A 17,161-nucleotide genomic window follows, 5' to 3' on the forward strand; every position below is an offset into this window, starting at 1 on the left:
GAGTGCATCACACGTGGTGTGCTCCCCCCAGTGCCGCTTGCTTGCACCCCCTTACCTGCTTCATCCTCTCCCTCTCCTCCTCCGCCCGCCGGCGGGCGTCCTCCTTCCTCTGCAAGCAGAGCAGCCGTGCTGAGACCCCGCCGGGAGGGAGGGAGACCCGGAGGCAGCAGGACCCCCCTGGGGTGCCATTGTCCCCGCAGCATCACCAGGCTTTCACCCCAAAGAGGCACTGCCCACGCCCCATGGGGTGTGGAGGAGGCGGTGGGGATGGGTCTGGGGGGGGCTCAGGGTCTGGGGGTGCCACCGTGCCCTCTCCAGCCCCACCACCGAGCATGCAGCAGGGTGGGAGCGGGTGCCCGGGACCCCCCTGGGATGTGCCAGCCCCCGCCTCACCTTGAGGTACCGCCGGCGGTTCACATAGATGTGCACCAGCGACCTGAACTTGATGAGCGTGCGCCGCATGCGCCGGTACCGCTGCCTGCGGGAGGGCACCCGTCACCCTCTGCCACTCACCAGTGCCCACCCGCCGCCCCCCCCCCGGGACCCCCACCTGGCCAGGTAGCCTCGCGCCCGGCTCTGCAGGAGGACTATCTTTCGGCGGAGGGAGCGGAATCGCCTCTTGATGAAGAAGGTGCGAGCATAGCGCTGGAGCGTGAGCGCGGCCAGGTGATGGGCACGGGCTCGCTTGCTCTCCAGCGCCTGGTACAGCTGCTCCTTCAGGAAGAGCTGGGAGGGGGGGGTGACGCCGTGAGCCCCCCACCTCAGCCGCTCTCCCCAGGGCATCACCAGAGCCAAGCTCCCTGCCCGGGACGGTACCTTGCTGACGCCGACGTAGTACATGCTGGGGCTGATGGGGCAGAGGTTCCTCAGCATCTCCACGCAGTTGGCCCCGTTGGGAATGACGTTGGACCACATGTCGACGAGGCAGCGGTACCTGGGTGAGCCCGCGACACCGTCACCGTCACCGCAGGGGACCCCACCGGGACACCGGCATGGACCCTCCCTGCGGTGATGAGCACCAAGCCTGGGAAAGCAGCTTCTCCTGGTGCTGGGCACCAAAGCGGGGGGCTCCCAGCTCCCGCCGTGGGGGAACCCCGGGCCAAACGCTGCCCCCCAAAACACCCACAAGCTCTGTGGTCTCCCCTCGCCAGGATGGTGGTACCCGACCCGCAGCCCCCAGGCACCTGTCAATGAAGACGAGGAAGGGGATGCGGATGGGGAAGCCCTCCTTGCGGATGCGGATGGTCTCCAGGATCCCCGAGTACCGCAGCTGGCTGCTGACCACGTCGGCCTCAAAGAGCCCCGGCTCCTGGGGAGGAGATGGGGAGAAGCCTCGGCGGCCGCGCAGGCAGACCCCTGCCCACTGTGCGCCCACCGCGCTCCCCATGCCAGCGAGGACAGGCAGCACTGGCATCGCTGCGGGCAGAAAAGCCCGGGCCGGCTCTCACCTTCTTGTTGTTGGGTTTGAGACAACGCACGAAGAAGGGGTTGCACCTGCGTCGGAGAGACCCCGTCGGCCATGGGCGACAGGGGACAAAGCCAGCCCGGCCACCTCGGGCTCGGGTCCGGCTGTCACCCTGCTCCCGCCAGCCTGGTGCATGGCCTGGCAGCCCACCCTGCCCACCCTGCCCACCCTGCCTGCCCTGACCTCTCCATCTTTTCCACCAGGTCCAGGAGCGACTGCTGGAACTGGGCAGCCACGGTGGGGGCCTTGTACCGCCGCGTCCTGGTGCTGCTCCTCCTGACCAGGCTCCTCTGCCGGGCCATCATCTGGGCATGGCCGAAGAAGAGGTTGGCCACCACCTTGGGGAGATGGGAAGGGTTAGGGAGGAGGAAGGTGGCCGGGATGGTGCCGCTCTCCTGGCTCCTCTTCCCAGCCCAGCCACTGTCTTTTTGCCCAGCCCTGAGCGAGTCGCATTCCCTATTCGCATCTGGATTCCCTGGATGGGGATGGGGATGGGGATAGGGATGGGGATGGGGAAGTGCAAGAGTAGCCCACGTGCCCGTTTATGCCAATGCTTGAGGGGTCAAACCCAGAGGACCCCATAGGAAGAGGGCATGGGGTGGAGCTGGAGGCATCCTCTGCTCCTGGTCCCCCTGGGCTTCACTGGCCATGGGGCCACACGCTTGGGGACACGAAAAGTGGTGTGTATGGAAGGGGGCTATCCGTGCCCGGCATCCCCCCAGCACCGCAGAGCCGGGGCCAGGCAGGGCCGTACCTTGGTCCTGCTGCTGATGAACAGGTCCAGCACATCCTGCCGGACCTGGTCATAGTTTTTATCCAAAAACTTGTGAACCTGGTAAAGAGCAAAACCTCACGGTGAGGAGCCTGGCGGCACGGCAGGAGGAGGTGAGGAGCTCCAGGCCGGGATGGGGGAATGCCAGCCGGACCCCCTGGGCTGCCCCTCACCCCCTGGTGCAGGATCAACCCCATAAAGCTCCTCTGTAACCCTCCTTAAAACCCCAGCTGGGCATCCCACTGCTGCACACCTGGTAGGTCACCTTCCCCGCGTAGTGCTTGATGGTGAACTCGGGCAGCGGCATCTTCGGCTTGGTGTACAGCGGGTTCATCCCGTGGTGGTAGTGACACTTCTGGAGGAACGTGTGGTCGGTGGCCTGGGGACGGACGCAGGGGTGAGACACGGCTCGGGCGGTTCAGCAGCCCCGGGAATGCAGGAACTGGGACAGGGATGCTTGGACAACCGGTCAGACTCTACTCTCAGCTCTGCCACCAAGCAGCTGCGCGCTCATGGGCATCTGCTGCTCTGTGCCTCAGTTTCCCCATCGGCAGAGAGGGTGCAACCACCTTTCTCTCTTTTATAGCACAGCTAGGAAGGGTTTTTCAGTAATTCCTACAAAAGCAAGTCCTCTGGGGGAAATTGCTCCGGTGGCACTGACCTGGGACCTCTTAGGGCTTGTCCAGCCTGGAGAAACCCAGGGGCTCTCCCAGGTTGTCCAGGACACCCCAGGAGCAGAGCAGCCCTGGGCCACGGTGTCACCCCGGGCACGGTGACCATCCAGTGCTGCCATCCTCACCGCCTCAGGACCAGGCAGCCCCTCACCTGGGGGAAGCAGCTCTGGTCATCGAGGATCCGGAGGATGCCGTAGGGCTTCTGGGAGATGAGGTCAATGCAGGGCTGGTTGTCGCTGAAGGGGATCTCCTTCCACTCAATCTGCTCCCGGAGGTACTCCTCCTGCGGGGCCGGCACGCAGTCAGCCCCGTGCCTCCGGCCCCGCGGCGATGCTCGGCACAGGGGCAGAGCCCGGCACTGCTCGCTGGCCAACCTGCTCCTCCTGGAAGACGATCTTGTTGAAGAAGAACTGCAGGTACTCATTGGCGTAGTTGATGCATAGTTGCTCAAAGCTGTTGAAGTTGAGGTCCTGCGAGAAGAAGGGGCCGCGGAGCCTGAGACCCCGCAGCCCTGGGGCTGGCGGACGGCGGGGATGGAGCCGGGATGGATCCAGCTCACCTCAAAGCCGTAGATGTCCAGGATGGCGATGGAGAGGGCCTCCTGCCGCGGGTACACCAGTTTGTTGATGCGGTCCGTGAGCCAGCCGAAGAGCAGGGAGTAAAGGGTCTTGGCAATGGCGTCCCTGGGAAGGGGCGAGACGAGCAGAGCGCTGGAGCTCCGGCACGGCACGGCGCGGCACGGCATGGCACGGCACGGCACCGCATACACCCCCACCACCGTGGCCAGCACCCACCACAGCCCCACATCGTGCACGGGGCAGCCCTTGGGGCTGCAGTTTTTATCACCGGCGTGCCTAACCTGCACTGGCAGACCTGACCATCCCCTTTCCCAGCCTGGCATCTCACCTCCCGCCCCGTCCCCGGGGGCCCAGACATCCCCCGTGCCCCCACGCAGCACAGCCCCCCCCCCGCCTTCCCTCTACCTGGCATCCACGGCGCTTTCGACGGTCAGAGGGGTAAAAATCTTCTCCCGTAGCGTTTCCTGGTTGGGGCGCACAAAACCAACGGCGTGATGGAGTTTTAGCAGCTCCAGCCGTGGTCCCCAGGGACCCCCCTCCCTGCCTGTGCCCCCTCCCCGCACTCACCGTCACCTTGAAGGTGATGGCTTTCTGCAGGCCCTCGGGGAGACCTGCAGCAGCTCAGCCACCGTCCGGATCTCCGTGGCGCTCACCACCGTGGCGACCTCCTGGCAGTCGGTCTGCGGGACACGGTGGGATGCGGTGACCGCCTCCTCCATCGCATCCCGAATCGGGCTCGAGGAGCGCGGTTCGGCTCCCCTTGGGGTACCTCGTATTTTTCAAAGTAGACGTTGCCCAGGTGGAGGACGGAGGAGAGGATGCGGAAGATGCTGTTCTGCTCCTCCACGCTGAAACTCAGCACCTCCATGGTGTTGAGCAGCCGACGGAAATCCTCCGCATCGTCCTTGCCGGGGATCTCACAGTTCCCACCCTAGCATGGCCACCTCGGTGCCATCAGTGTGTCCCGGGGGGGGCAGCACCCGGCGGGGGGGAGACACCCTGCCCTGAGCACCCTCCCCAACCGCACGCTGAACCCAAGAGGACTCGGGAACCCACCGGCACCCTGAGCTCGGCCAGCTCCCTGAAAAGCAGGCAGCGTGGGGGGATTGGGCAGGGGTCACGCTACCTGGTTCAGGTAGTAGTAGGTCTCGGCGCCTTGCAGGCAGTACCGCTGCCGCTGCTGGGCGGGCAGCCCTGCCAGCATCTCGTAAAAGATGTGGTAGTTGCGCTCGCTCTTGGCCTGGGGAGCAGAGGACCGAGCTGGGGCGGGGGCAGTGTGGGGGGCAGCATATGGGGGGGGGGGGGGCAGAGCCCGGGACCCCCTCACCACCCACCTGGAAGACCACGCGGGACTTCTCCAGCAGGTACTGCGAGGTTATGGCACCGCAGATCAAGCCTCTGCAGGGGCGAGAGCGGGCACCCGGCTGGCAAACCTCGGCGCGGGCAGGGGCTGTGCACCCCCCCAAGGTGCTCACCCCTGCCCCGATGCTGCTCCCGGCACACGGGGGGTCGGTGCCGGTCCCCAGGTGCCCCCCACCCCCCAGGGATGGGCAAGCAGGGAGAGGTGCCCGTACCCGGCTCCCAAGTGAGGGCTGGAGCTGCTGCACCCTGTGGTGGTATCACCCCCCCACCCCCCACCCCCCATTTGGATCAGTGGGGCTGAGCAAGGGTGGGATGGACTGTGGGGACAGGGCTGGGGATGAGGGGTGGTCAGGGTGCCAGCCCAGGGCACAGCATCCCTGTCCCTACCCCAGGGACAGCAAACGCTGCCTGTCTTCAGGCGACATTGCCTTTCTCCCATCAAGGTTTGTCCCCAAAAGCATCCCCGTGTGCATCCCACCCCAGAGCCGAGGGGCAGGGGCAGCCTGGCAGCGGGGCTGGGGGCTGGGTTGGGCACCCCTGGGGCAGGGGGGGGGGACACAGGGGGTGGGGGCCGGCCGCACGCGGGCGTTGCTCAGCATTACTTACTCCTCCAGAAAGATTTCCACAAATTTCCCAAACCTGCTGGAATTGTCGTTCCTCACGGTTTTGGCGTTGCCGAAGGATTCCAGCAAGGGAGTCGCCTCCAGGATCTGCCGCGGCGATGGGGAGAGCCGGGGGGGGATCAGCCTGGGCACCCCGACACACCATGGGCTGTCCCCATGGTGGCGAGACCCCCGCTTGTCACCCTCCCACCCATGCCACCCTCCCTGCCACCTCCTGCCCCGTGCAGACACCCATGGGTGCCAAAATTGGAGGTGTGCACCGTGGCCGGGTTGCACGAGGAGGTGGGAGAGCGCAAGGACCCGTGCATGCACCGAGCTCCTGCTCTCCATCCCCGCCATCCCCCCGCAGCTGGGGTGACACAGCAGAGATGCCACCACCACGCTCATTCCCCGTGAACCGTCCCAGCCCACGTGTCGTGTCCCCCCCCGGTACCTCTATCTGCCGTGGGCCGGGTGGAAGCATGGGGACAAGGAGAGAGCGGCAGAGGCGTGAGCAGGAGGTGGAGGAGAGCACAGGGAGGTGGGACAAGGGGACGGGGACACCCCCGGGGCAGCACCCTACCTGCGGGGCAGCGCTGCGTTTCTGGCTGACGGCTGCCAGGTAGCGCAGGATCAACTTGGTGGCTTCGGTCTTCCCTGAGCCGCTCTCCCCACTGAAACGCAGAGAGGGGACACGGCCGGGGCCATCACCAGCTGAGCAGGGGGCCGGGGTGGGGTGTGCTTACCCCAAACCCACCCAGCACCCCATTCCCAGAGGCACCCATCGGCCCTGGGGCCGGGCCAGGCTGGCGGCAGCATCCTGCAACCGGCAATTAGGGCAGCGTCGATTAGGAGCCATGCCGGGGGAGCCGTGCGTGGGGACAGCCATGTCCCACCTGATGATGATACACTGGTTGTGTTTGGCATCCATCACTTTGGAGTAGGCGACGTTCGCGATGGCAAAGAGGTGCCTGGGGAGGGGGGAAAGCAGAGGTGGGGGGTGCAGTGCCACGTTGCCCCGGCGCAGGGACCCCCCCTGCACCCCGAGCATCCCCAAGCACGGACACAGCCACTCCAGCATCCTGCGACTGAGGGTCCTCGGGGGCCTGGGACCAGCCGGGGGCTGCTGTAGGGCCCAGGGGTGGGTGACGGCGGGTAGAAGTGCCCCTGTCCCCGCAAGGCATTCGGGGACACCCCGATACTCACGGTGGGTTCTCGCCCAGGGCTCTGCCTTCATACTGCAGCACCTGCTCCGTCCCGTAGATGTTGTAGAGCCGGTATGGGTTCACCGACACCAGGATGCTGCCGATGTAGGTCTGCGGGAGAGCGAGGTTGGGGCTGCGAGCGCTCGGAGGGCGATGACCCCCCCGAAGACCCCACACCTGGGGTCTTCGGGGAACGCGGTGCACCCCTAAGCTTACGTAGATGAGCTGGCGCTCGAACCGCGTCCGGATGTTGCTCAGCACCGCGGTCTCCTGGAGGTCCCTGGCATGGAGCAGAGGCTGCATTAGGGGGTGGCAGGGGGACAGGAGGTGTCTGCTGTCCCCACGTGTGTCCCCAGCATCCCCAGCCCCGGGAAGCTGGAGCGGACCCTGTGTCAGGATGGGACGGGATGGGGTGGGGAGCAGCGGGGGCCGTGGGGTGCATGGGTGGGGGTTGCAGCCCCATTGGCCCCCGCGGCACTGGGTCACGGCGGGTGGCGAAGGGGACGGGGACACTCACTCCAGCTGGGTCATGTCCTCCAGCCCGTCCTCCTCCTGCGGCTCCTGGTACCGCACGATGGGCAGGCTGCACAGCGACTGCATCTGCACGGAGCAACCCAGCCCAGCTCCGCCACGGCAGGGCTGTGCCAACCCCCTCCGGTGTCCCACCCCGTCACCAACACCACCCCAAAACCACTGTCTGTGACCCCATAGCGAGGAGCCCACAGCCAGTGATGGCAGGGACCCCGAGCAAGCATCCCACAGCCCTGAAACGGGTCCCCCAGCAAGAGTGTCACATGTCAGGGGAGAGCAGCAGTGCCGAAAATGGGGACATGGGGCCACCAAGGCGTCCTTGGGGGCCACCAAGGCGTCCTTGGGGACCATCCCAGGAAAGGCTGGTCCAGGAGAGCCCTGGTCCCACTCACCGTGGGCAGGCAGGAACAGGCCGAAGCGGCTGTGCCACCCCCACCACAACACCCGTACCCCCACGGGGGCTGCAAGGGGTGAGCGATGGAGACCCTCGGGCAGGGTGGCACCCCCAGGGGAGATGATGGAAGGGGGCTGTGGTGGGGGCTGAGCCGTGGGGTTGGGGGCTGCTCCCCACGGCCGTGCCCCACGGCCACGCGCAGAGGTGACGTGGGGCGGGTGGCACGCAGGAGCCCGCGCTGGCGGCAGGCCAGGCGGTGCGCAGGAAAGCGGACACCCACCGGGTCAGGGTGCCACCCGCACCCGCCCCAGCCGGAGATCAGATCTCAGCATTTCCATACGTGAGAGTCAAGTGTCCCCGAGGGGGCCGTGCACGGGGAGGGGGGACACACAACGGGCGATGCCCGCCCTCTCCAGCCCTCTCCCCATGGCAGGACCCCCACCAGCACCCAGTGCACCCATAGCCACTTACCCCCCACCCTGGGCCCTGCAAGTCCCCCGGCACTGATGACTTCATGCCCCGGTGAGCCGGCAGCCATCTCAAAACGCCCCCCCATCCCAGGTCCCTCCGGCTGCCGGCTCACCCCCCAGCTCCGTCCCACCGCCGGCACCCATGGCAGGCTCCCCGCTGGCATTACCTTGCTGCGCCAGGGCTGCTTGGTGCCCAGGTACCCGTCTGCCCAGGGGTGCCTGTCCCGCCAGCCGCCCGCCGGCGAGCGCTGGCTCAGGTATCGGGCAATGTCGGCTCCCCGCTGGCTCGCCCACCGCCGGCCACGCTGGGTGGGCTGCCGGGGGGACCCTGCTCGGCCGTCCAGGCGTCGGGCATCTCCCGCACCCGCACGACGTGCTGCGTGGACCAGTGCTGCTTGTACATGCGGGACGCCCGCCGGAAGGAGCCCAACCTCTGCACCTGCGGCGTCACCACCGCGTAGCGCCCCGTGCCCTCCTCCCCAGCCGCCCCATCACCCTCGCCGGCCTCCGCCGGTCCCGGGGCACGAGCACCGTGGCGGAAGGCGGCCGGCGAGCCGGGGGCTCGGCCGCGGGGTGCTGGAAAAGCGGCACGACGCTGCGGTGAGGGGCTCCGGTCACCACGCGGGATGGAGGGGAGGATAGGGAGCCCGGCATCGGCCCAGCCCCGGCGCCCAGCCGGTGGGCTCGGCGATCTGCGGGCGCTCCCATCGCGCCAGGATGGGCGCCGGGGCGAGGAGGGCGAGCGGGAGGGGGGACGGCAGGTGGGAGGTGGGGATGGGGGGGCTTCAGCGGGGGCCATGCTCCCCACAAGCAGCGATGCCAGGGACTGCCCCACGGAGCGCCGTGGGGAGGGGCTGTGGCCCCCCGCTTTGGCCAAAGATGGCCTCGCCGGGGGGAGCGGGGGGCCATCCCGGCAAGGGGCTGCCCGATGCGCTGGATGAAGGTTTTGGGGGTGCCGGGAGCGGGGCTGGGCGGGGGGGGCACCTCGGCGAGACCTCGCGCGGCACCCTGCCAGGGGGCAGCTCCTCATCCCAGGAGGGGCCGGGGGGGCCAAGGCGGCGGCTGCCAGGGTGGGGGGTCGGTGCCAGGAAGGGGGTCCTCTGCAGTGGCTTCACAGCCTTGGTGGGGGCTCGGGAAGCCGGGGCCAGGCCTGGGGGAGCGGCAGCCCAGGGGGGCTGCTCCGCCGTGACGGCCTCGGGGACAAGAGTCTCCCCGACCCCGCCGCGGGCACCCCCAAACGCCTCCCCACCGGCCCCGGTGAGCGGGGGGCAGCCGGCGGTGGGGTGGGGGGCTCGGGCCGAACCGCCGGAGGCTGGCCCCGAGGGAGGGGGATCGCCGCGGCCCCTCGCCCCGCATGCTGCTGGGGCGCTGCCGGGCTGGCGGTGGCGATGGGGAACCCCCGGGGTTGGCAAAGGGGTTACGGAGCGACAGCCGCCGCGCAGCCCCCGGCTCTCGGGGAGGGGGCTGCCCCCGGGGCCCCGCCGGCAAGGAAGGGTCCCTGACTGGAGATGTTCGTGTTGGGGGGTCCCGGCCCCCCGAGCCGGCGCTCTCTATCCCTGCCAGCCTGCGGCCAGAGCGTCTGTAAGAGGGCTGGGGGTGCGGGGGTCCTGAAATCCCCCCGCACCCCGTGGCGGGCGGCCGGAGGGCTGCGAGAGGGAGCGCTGGAGGAACTGCCCCAGAGGGCTCCCGCACGCCCGCGCTGCCGCAACCCGGCGTCCCGGCGATGCCGCAGGGCCGGGGGCTGCCGGCGGCGGCTCGTACTCGTCGTAGTCATCCTCGTCGCGGGCAGCAGGCAGGTGGGGGGACGGCGGGAGGGGGACGTCGAGTCGGTCCCTGCCGAAAAGCTTGACCTGGGGCCGGGGGAAGAGCCTGAATTTCCTATTGAGGGAGAGCTTGGAGGAGAGCGTCTCCCGCATGCCCCGGAGCGAGGAGGCGCTGAGGATGGAGAAGGGGTACTCCCCGTCCTCCTCCTCCTCCTCCTCCTCCCACTCCTCGGGCTCCTCGGCCTCGGCAATCTCCTCCAGGGCCAGGGCATAGGGGTTGCAGGAGGACTGGGCGTGCGGCGCCCACCCCGCCTCGCTGTACTGGATGCGATGCTCGGGGTACTCGCCCCCCAGGTACCCCTCGGAGAGAGGCTCCCCATAGTCCTCGTAGGGGTCTCCCCTGTAGCCGAAGGGCCCCGTCGTCTCCTCGCCGTACTCTGGGTCGCTGCCATAAGGGTCGTAGAGGGTGAGGGGGGACCCGCCGCCAAACGGCCCCTCTTCCTCGAGCTCTGCGTAGCCGTAGGGGTGCCCCGGCAGGTCACCCTCATCCCAAAACCTGCCGTAGAAGCCATACTCCTCCTCTGCCTCGTAGCCAGGGTAGTCAGCACAGGGGGTTGGCAACGCATCCTCGAAGCTGTACCGCGCTGGGTAGGCTGGGGTTTGGATGTAGCCTTCCTCCTCCTCAGCGTAGCAGTGCTGGGGGCCATAGGCTCCATCCTCCTCCTCAGTATAGCTACGCCAGGGGCCATAGGCTCCATCCTCCTCGGCGTAGCCATGCTGGGGGCCGTAGGCTCTATCCTCCTCCTTGGCGTAGCCACGTCGGAGGCCACAGGTTCCATCTTCCTTCTTGGCATAGCCACGGCGGGAGCCGTAGGCTCCGTCCTCCTCCTTGGCATAGCCACGGCAGGAGCCGTAGGCTCCATCCTCCTCCTTGGCATAGCCACGCCGGCGGCTGTAGGCTCCATCCTCATCCTCAGCCCACCCGTAGCGCAGCACCGGCGGCTCCGCAGGTGCATGCTGGGAGCGCTGCCGGGACGGACGCCGCACCGTGCTGCCGTGCCTCTCCTGGCTGTGCCGTGTGGCACCGGGGGCCGACAGTCCGCTGCCGCCGGGGATCCGCTTCATGTTGGCCCGGTGCCTGAGGATCTCGTCTTCCGCGGGGAACGGCAGCTTCCTGGCACCGATACGGGAAAGCCAGGCCGCGTTGGCCACCCGGCCGCCCCCCGCCAGCCGCCCGCGCCGGGAGAGCACCTTCCTGGCCAGCCAGCCCGTGGCGGCGGCCGCCTTGCTCAGCACCTGCGCCCGCGGCTTGAATTTCCTTTCCGGGCGCCGGCGGAAGAGGGATGCTCCGTCCTCGGCCGCCTGCCCGCCCCGCCGCAGCAGCAGGAAGGACGGTTTCGCCGGCGGGGAGCTGCCGGCCGCCTCCTTCCTCTTCTTGCCCACACGCTTGAAGCGAACCATCAGGTTGGAGGTGGACTTGAGCACCGCCTTGTTCTTCTTCTTCTTCCTCCTCTTGGTGCTGTGCTTCTGCAGCCCCCAGAAGAAGCGGGACGTGTTCTTGAACTGCCCTTTCTTGGGCCGACGCAACCCCAGCTTCTTGAAGCCCAGGAAGAGCTTCGAGGTGCTGCGGAAGCTCCGCTTCACCCGGGCCTTCGGCGCCGCCGCCTCCTCCTCCTCGGCCAGGCCAGGCTCTGCAGACGCTTTGGGCTGGCCCTTGGCCTCTGCACCCTTGGCTCCTTTCTTCTTCTTGGCGTTGTTGGCGGCCAGCCCCATCACCAGCTTGGAGGTGCCCTTCAGGTTCTTCTTGGCTGGCGCAGCATCGCTCTCGCCCTCCTCCTCCTCCGGCTCCAGCTGCACCTTCTTCCCCCGGCCCGGCTTCTTCGCCGCCACCCCCTTGAGCATCCCCTTCTTCTCCTTCCCCTTCCCCTTCTTGGGCTCCTCCGCAGCCACCGCCTCCTCGTCCTTCTCCTCCTCCACCGCCTCCGTCTCCTCGCTCTCCTCTGCCTTCAGCAGCTCCGCGTCCGAGGTCTCCTCCGACTCGCTGGGTGCCTCCTTCTTGCCCTTCTTGCCATCCTTCCCTTTCCCTTTGCCCCCCTTCCCTTTGGCCTCCGCATCCTTTTTGGGCTCCCCCTTCTTGCCTACCATCCCGGCGGCGGCAGGCACTCATGCTCCAGCCCCGGCGGGGCCCTGGGAGACGATGCCCCGCGCCGGCACAAGGCAGGTCCCGGCACACTGTCCGGCTCCTGACCCCGCAGCCTGCCCCAGGAGGGTATTTACCTGCGCCCAGTTTCGGCAAGGCACGTGCCCGTGCGTGGCTCCCTCGGCCGCCCGTGGCCCCCCGCTTGGCATGGCGCTGGGGCGGCGAGACGGCAGCCCCAGCGCAGCCCGGCGGGAGCTGCCTCCTGCCTCCCGCGGCACCCCGCGAGTTAGGCAGCGCGGTGCTGGCGGCTGGGCTCCGGCTGTAACCCAACCGCCGGGGCTCGCGGCGGCATGAATAATGTAAGGGATGCGCCACTCCGGCCCGAGACTTTTCCGAAGGAGCAGGAAAGGGCCCCCCGTGGTGGGGAGCATCCCCCTGGGGTGGGGGGACACGCTGCGGGGGATGGCACAGAGCACCGTCACCACCCCAAAACCAGACCCTGCCACCTCCCCACGCCTCGGGGCTCCCTGTGCTCTCCCCTGGGGAATCAGCCTCTTCCTCCAGCCAGCGTGGAGGAGGATGAAGCCCAGGGACCCGTTTGACCCTGCAAAGCCAAACCGTGGCACCAAGAGAGAGGAGACAATTTTGCAGAGCCCAAGGCACGCGCCGCCCCGGCACCGGGAGCACGGCCAAGGGGAGCGTCGCAGAGGAGGAACCCAACACCAGACCAAATCCCACAGCCCCGCTGGGAAGCAGAGAGGAGCCGGGAGCCCAGGGGGGTACCCCCCCATGCCACGCCACGCACGTTGCGTGTGCGTGCAGGGTGCCACACGTGACCGCACGCAGCTGGCGAGGGGGTTGGCGTGTGCCACACGTGTGCCCCGTGCCGGTGCCGGCAGCGTGTTTGCACACACACGTGCCCAGGCGCGGGGTGACCGCATCAAATGTTAATGCCAGGGCTGGATTCCTGCGGCTGCAGGTTCATGAAAGTTTAAGCAGCGGCGGTGGGAACTTGCTGCCCTGCGCGGATCACCTGCGGGCAGCGGCAGGAGCCGTGCGGGCAGGGGCAGCATCTGCTCCATCCCCTCGCAGGGGGTATTTGGGGAGACCCAGGCGAGGAGCAGCAATAGCATCCAGCTGTGCAGCAGCTGGGGGAACCCAAGAACCAGCAGCAGTTGCTGGACCGAACCCACTGGCCTCCTCTAGGACCAGGAGAGCCCCACGGCTGGCACCCCCCGGCGCTGTCTTCTCTCCAGCCCGGTCCCTCCCTGCCACCTTTGCAGTGGAGGAGGTATCAGCCATGATCTGATGGCTTTGGCCTCCTCCCTGCATTAATTTCTGGGCCGGAGACACCCCAATGGGATCTGCACAGAGGGAGGCTGCTCCGGAGCTGCTGGGAGAGCAGAGGGATGGAGCAGGAGGGGAGGCACTCGGCAGGTATCAGGAGAGGGTCTACGGAGTGACACGAGCATAGGATCGGTGGGAAAGAGCATCAGCAGAGCCCAAGCCACGTGGGGAGCATCGCCTCGCAGGAGCCCCCGCCATGGTCCACGCACAGGTCTGCCATCGCCACCGTGCCGTACGGGGCCGATGCAGCCTGCCCTGCCCACGGCACAGGCGCCTGGCCTACACCACTGCACCGTCCCTCCTCCTGGCACGGGTGCACGGAGCGACGCCCGGGCACCACGATGTGGCGGGGAACCACTGTGGACACGGACATGGCCCCCCTCGGCTGCTGGCAGCAAGCAAGGGGGTACCCAAGCTGGTGAGAAGCCGCTGCAGGTCCCCACCTCAATCCCTGCCGAGCCAGGCAGGGCAGAGGAGGGACTGGCGGTGCTCTCCATGCCCTGCGGCGCCGGCACAGCTCCCTGTGCCATTGCCACGGCTGTGCCCACGGTGCCTGCCCGTGATAAGGGCTCTCTGAGAGGAGACACGGAGGAAGGGAGAGCAAGAGAGAGCGGGGAGCCTGGCTTCAGCCCAGCAGGCTTCATCCCACGCAGGGGCTGCCTTCCATGGTCCCAGTCCCCATACTGGACCCCCCCGCCACCTCTCTGGGTTCTTCATCCGTAGGCACAGTGTTCACCTGCCTTTGGCACGGCAGAGATTGGGAAGGGGCATTCGTGCCCAGGCACAGCGGGATGGTCACAGATGCTGGGGGTCGGAAGGGGAACCCATGGCCATGAGCCCCAAACCGTGGGGCACCCACGCTTGGCGGCTGTTTCCGGGGTGTCTGGGCACGGCCGCATCCAGCAGCAGGACAGGGGAGGGACCCTGAGTGCAAAACCTGGCAGTGAGGGGTTCCCTGGGGGGGCGATGGGGACCGGGGCTCTGGGAGAAGATGCCCAGAGCATCCTCTGACCCTGTCACCCCTGAATGGCTCCAGCCACGTGGCTGAGCCAGGGAAAGCCACCTCACCCCAGGGACACGGCCCAGGGCAGCCCCTGTCCCACCACCGCGTCCCGGGGCCGTGCCAGGGCTGGCTGCAGAAAGGGGAGGGAGACGTTGGCCATTGGGGTTCTGCTTCGCCCACCCCAGCCCGGCACGACACGCTGCTGCCCAGGACTGTACCTTTGGAGCACCAGCATCGGCAGGCAGAGCTCCCGGGGTGGCAGCTCTGCCGTCTCCAGGCAGGTCTGTGGTCACCAGCCGGCCCCGGGTCCACTTACAGCCTGTTTCCAGTTACAGCTGGAGCAGGGCTCCGTGCCGCTGCACCATGCCATGGCGGCCCCACCGCTGCCATGCCTCGCAGGAGCTCTGTGCCCCGGCCCCGTGAAGCCAGCCCAGACACCTCCCGACTGCATCTCTCATCACGTCCCCTTCCCCGTCACCAGTTCTGTATCATGGTGCATCCACTTTCAAACACCTGCGTGCAGGCGGGGCAGCCCTGCCACAGCTCTCGCTGCTCCAGCCACGAGCCACAGGGATGCCAGAAGCACGGGGACAGGCTGGATCCTTCCAGCAACGGGCAACGTGACAGCAGCACAGCCCTCCAAGCCCCCGAGGCACCGGCGGGTCTCTCCTTGCCCCCCCCCCGAGCACTCATCACACCCCTGAACTGGCTAATTTCAACCCCCTCCAGTTCCTCCCTCCAAACTGAGGATGGGGACCCAGCATCTCCTGAGCGATGCACATCACGTCCCTGCCCGCCGGCTGCTGCCTGACACCGAGAGCTGTCTGCAAGGGAGGCGTTACGGGCAGGAGAGAGGCCGGAGCAGATGCTGGAAGCAGAGACCAGCTGGGCACGACGCATCCTGGGCTTAGGGCTGGCGGGCACCCAGGAACGCTGGCTGGTGGCCTCGGAGCCAGGTCACAGCGCCGTGCCATCGCCTCGGCCCCAGAGCCAAGCCCAGGGGCCCCGCAGAGCTGTGGCCAGGGCAACTTTCTGGGGGTAAAACAGCCCCAAGGTAAAGGGAATTTGGGGAAGGGGTGGCGGGAGACATGGGGCAGAGGCTCCTGGGGAAGGATGCGGTGTTTAGGGGAGGAAGCTTGGCTCTGGAGGGCAGTGGGAACGCTGGGACTGTAGGGAAGGTGCGAGTTGGAAGGTGAGATAAGGGGTCTAAAGGCAGCGAGCAGACAGGCAAGGATAACCAGACGAGAGGACACCGTACGCCCCGACCCGGAGGAGCCGAGCCCCACGCCGCAGCGTTTGCATAAGGACCAACATCCCACACAAAGTTCCCTCCCTGCTCCTTCCCATTATGGCCTCCACAAGCCCAAAGGGACGTGCCACCCGGCTGGGGGACCTGCAGCCACTCACCTGGGGTAGCCTAGCTCGCCCGCATGGCACCGGGCCAGCTCGGTGCTGCCCAAAGCCCCCGGCTCTGCCGGCGTCGTGCTCTTGGCCTCGCTCTCTGCCGGGGACCGTCACTCCCCCGGCAGCCGCAGGACCATATTTGCTGCACGGCAGCTGCAGGCTGCTGCTATCCAATGCATATTTGATGACTGCTATTATTCTCATCTCCACTCATGAGCGGAGGGACGAGAGCTAATCTTCCCTCTGCAGAGCATCAGGGATGGAGCGGCTGGAAGGACGAGGGCAGCCAGCTCTGGTCCCCCTCCTGTGGTCCCCGTCCCTTCTTCCCCGAGTGACACAGCTGGGCAGTCCCACAGCCCCTTCCCTCCCGGGACATAAGATCTGTGCCACCTCTGTGTCACCCACCCCAGATGTGAACAGCTGGTGAATGGCTCTGACCCACTCCTGCCCCCAAATCAATGCAAGTTCAGAAAGAGAAATCACAGGGACGTGGGGGGGACACCCCCCACACCCCCCTCTCCAAAGGAGGGCTGGGACCAACCGGCTCCCGAGGCCAGGCACAGAGAAGGGATCTAGACACCCATCATCCCGACAATACCGCATCGCCCTCTCCTCCTCGGGATGAGCAGGGCATCTCCGCCTGCCTTCACAAAGCATCCGAGAACCTCAAAGCTTCACCCTCCCCTCCTCCAGCGCTGGGTTCCTGCATCCCACCAAACCGGGGACCGTTTTCCCAGCAGCGATGGAGCCGGCGGCTCTCCCAAACCCGGGGGCAGCCAGAGGATCCTGCTGCAGGCGCTGCACCGCCCGCGCCGGGCAAACCTCCGCTTCCTTCTCCTCCGCGCAGACACGTCCCCGCCGTAATGCGGTGGGTATTTATTATGCTGATTCCTCAGAAAGCGAGGGCTTAACTGCAAATTACAATCAATAGCCCCAATCCCCAAGGGGCAGGTTCATCATTTAGCGGGCGCAACCAGAGGAATTCGAAACTATTTGCCAGCCATAAATCCTCCTCTCCGCAGCCTCCCGAGCCAGCCCCGCACAATGCGCGACGGCTGGTTGGGGTGACCCTTGTCAGCATTTGAAACAATTAAGCTGTCACTGCGGATCGTGCCTCTTATATACAGCCCTGAGCAGCACTTTAAGATGTCAGCGTGATGGGGTGAGGGAAGCTGGCTGAGGCGAGCCCGCCGCAGTAACTGTCTCTCATTGAATTAAATGAATGTATTTGGAGTCAGAGTCTCTTTTTATTACCTCGCAAACGATTCCTGACTAAATTAAATTATAAAAGGAGTGTTCAGCCAATCAAACCTGCTTGATTGCCTGGAACAGGCATTTTAAACAGAGCACGCCTCGGGCCGTCGCTGTTTCCAGGACTAGATGGAGGGTGGCTGATGGACTGTATCGAAGCCGATCCACCCTGCTTCACACCTGGAGCGCGGCTCAGCAGC

General features: G+C 66.9%; 1 protein-coding gene across 1 annotated transcript in view; it reads right to left on the reverse strand.

The window, feature by feature from the left end:
* MYO15A (myosin XVA) overlaps positions 1-11,448 on the reverse strand; it is a 14,898-nt gene extending 3,450 nt beyond the window's left edge. The window contains 33 exon segments of the mRNA XM_050906173.1: positions 56-109; positions 394-478; positions 551-726; positions 817-934; positions 1,185-1,309; positions 1,449-1,494; positions 1,649-1,803; positions 2,220-2,297; positions 2,491-2,616; positions 3,063-3,194; positions 3,286-3,381; positions 3,471-3,594; positions 3,895-3,953; positions 4,057-4,097; positions 4,100-4,169; positions 4,259-4,420; positions 4,616-4,729; positions 4,824-4,887; positions 5,458-5,561; positions 5,908-5,913; positions 6,037-6,127; positions 6,350-6,424; positions 6,660-6,769; positions 6,875-6,938; positions 7,176-7,258; positions 8,221-8,378; positions 8,381-8,950; positions 8,953-9,072; positions 9,075-9,176; positions 9,179-9,337; positions 9,340-9,648; positions 9,651-10,536; positions 10,609-11,448. Of these exon segments, the coding sequence (XP_050762130.1) occupies positions 56-109; positions 394-478; positions 551-726; positions 817-934; positions 1,185-1,309; positions 1,449-1,494; positions 1,649-1,803; positions 2,220-2,297; positions 2,491-2,616; positions 3,063-3,194; positions 3,286-3,381; positions 3,471-3,594; positions 3,895-3,953; positions 4,057-4,097; positions 4,100-4,169; positions 4,259-4,420; positions 4,616-4,729; positions 4,824-4,887; positions 5,458-5,561; positions 5,908-5,913; positions 6,037-6,127; positions 6,350-6,424; positions 6,660-6,769; positions 6,875-6,938; positions 7,176-7,258; positions 8,221-8,378; positions 8,381-8,950; positions 8,953-9,072; positions 9,075-9,176; positions 9,179-9,337; positions 9,340-9,648; positions 9,651-10,536; positions 10,609-11,277 (5,331 nt within the window). The 5' untranslated portion in view covers positions 11,278-11,448.
* Between the last annotated feature and the right edge of the window lie 5,713 nt (positions 11,449-17,161).

This window comes from Gymnogyps californianus, chromosome 15 (assembly GCF_018139145.2).
Source record: "Gymnogyps californianus isolate 813 chromosome 15, ASM1813914v2, whole genome shotgun sequence".
In the NCBI taxonomy this organism is placed as follows: Eukaryota; Metazoa; Chordata; class Aves; order Accipitriformes; family Cathartidae; genus Gymnogyps; species Gymnogyps californianus.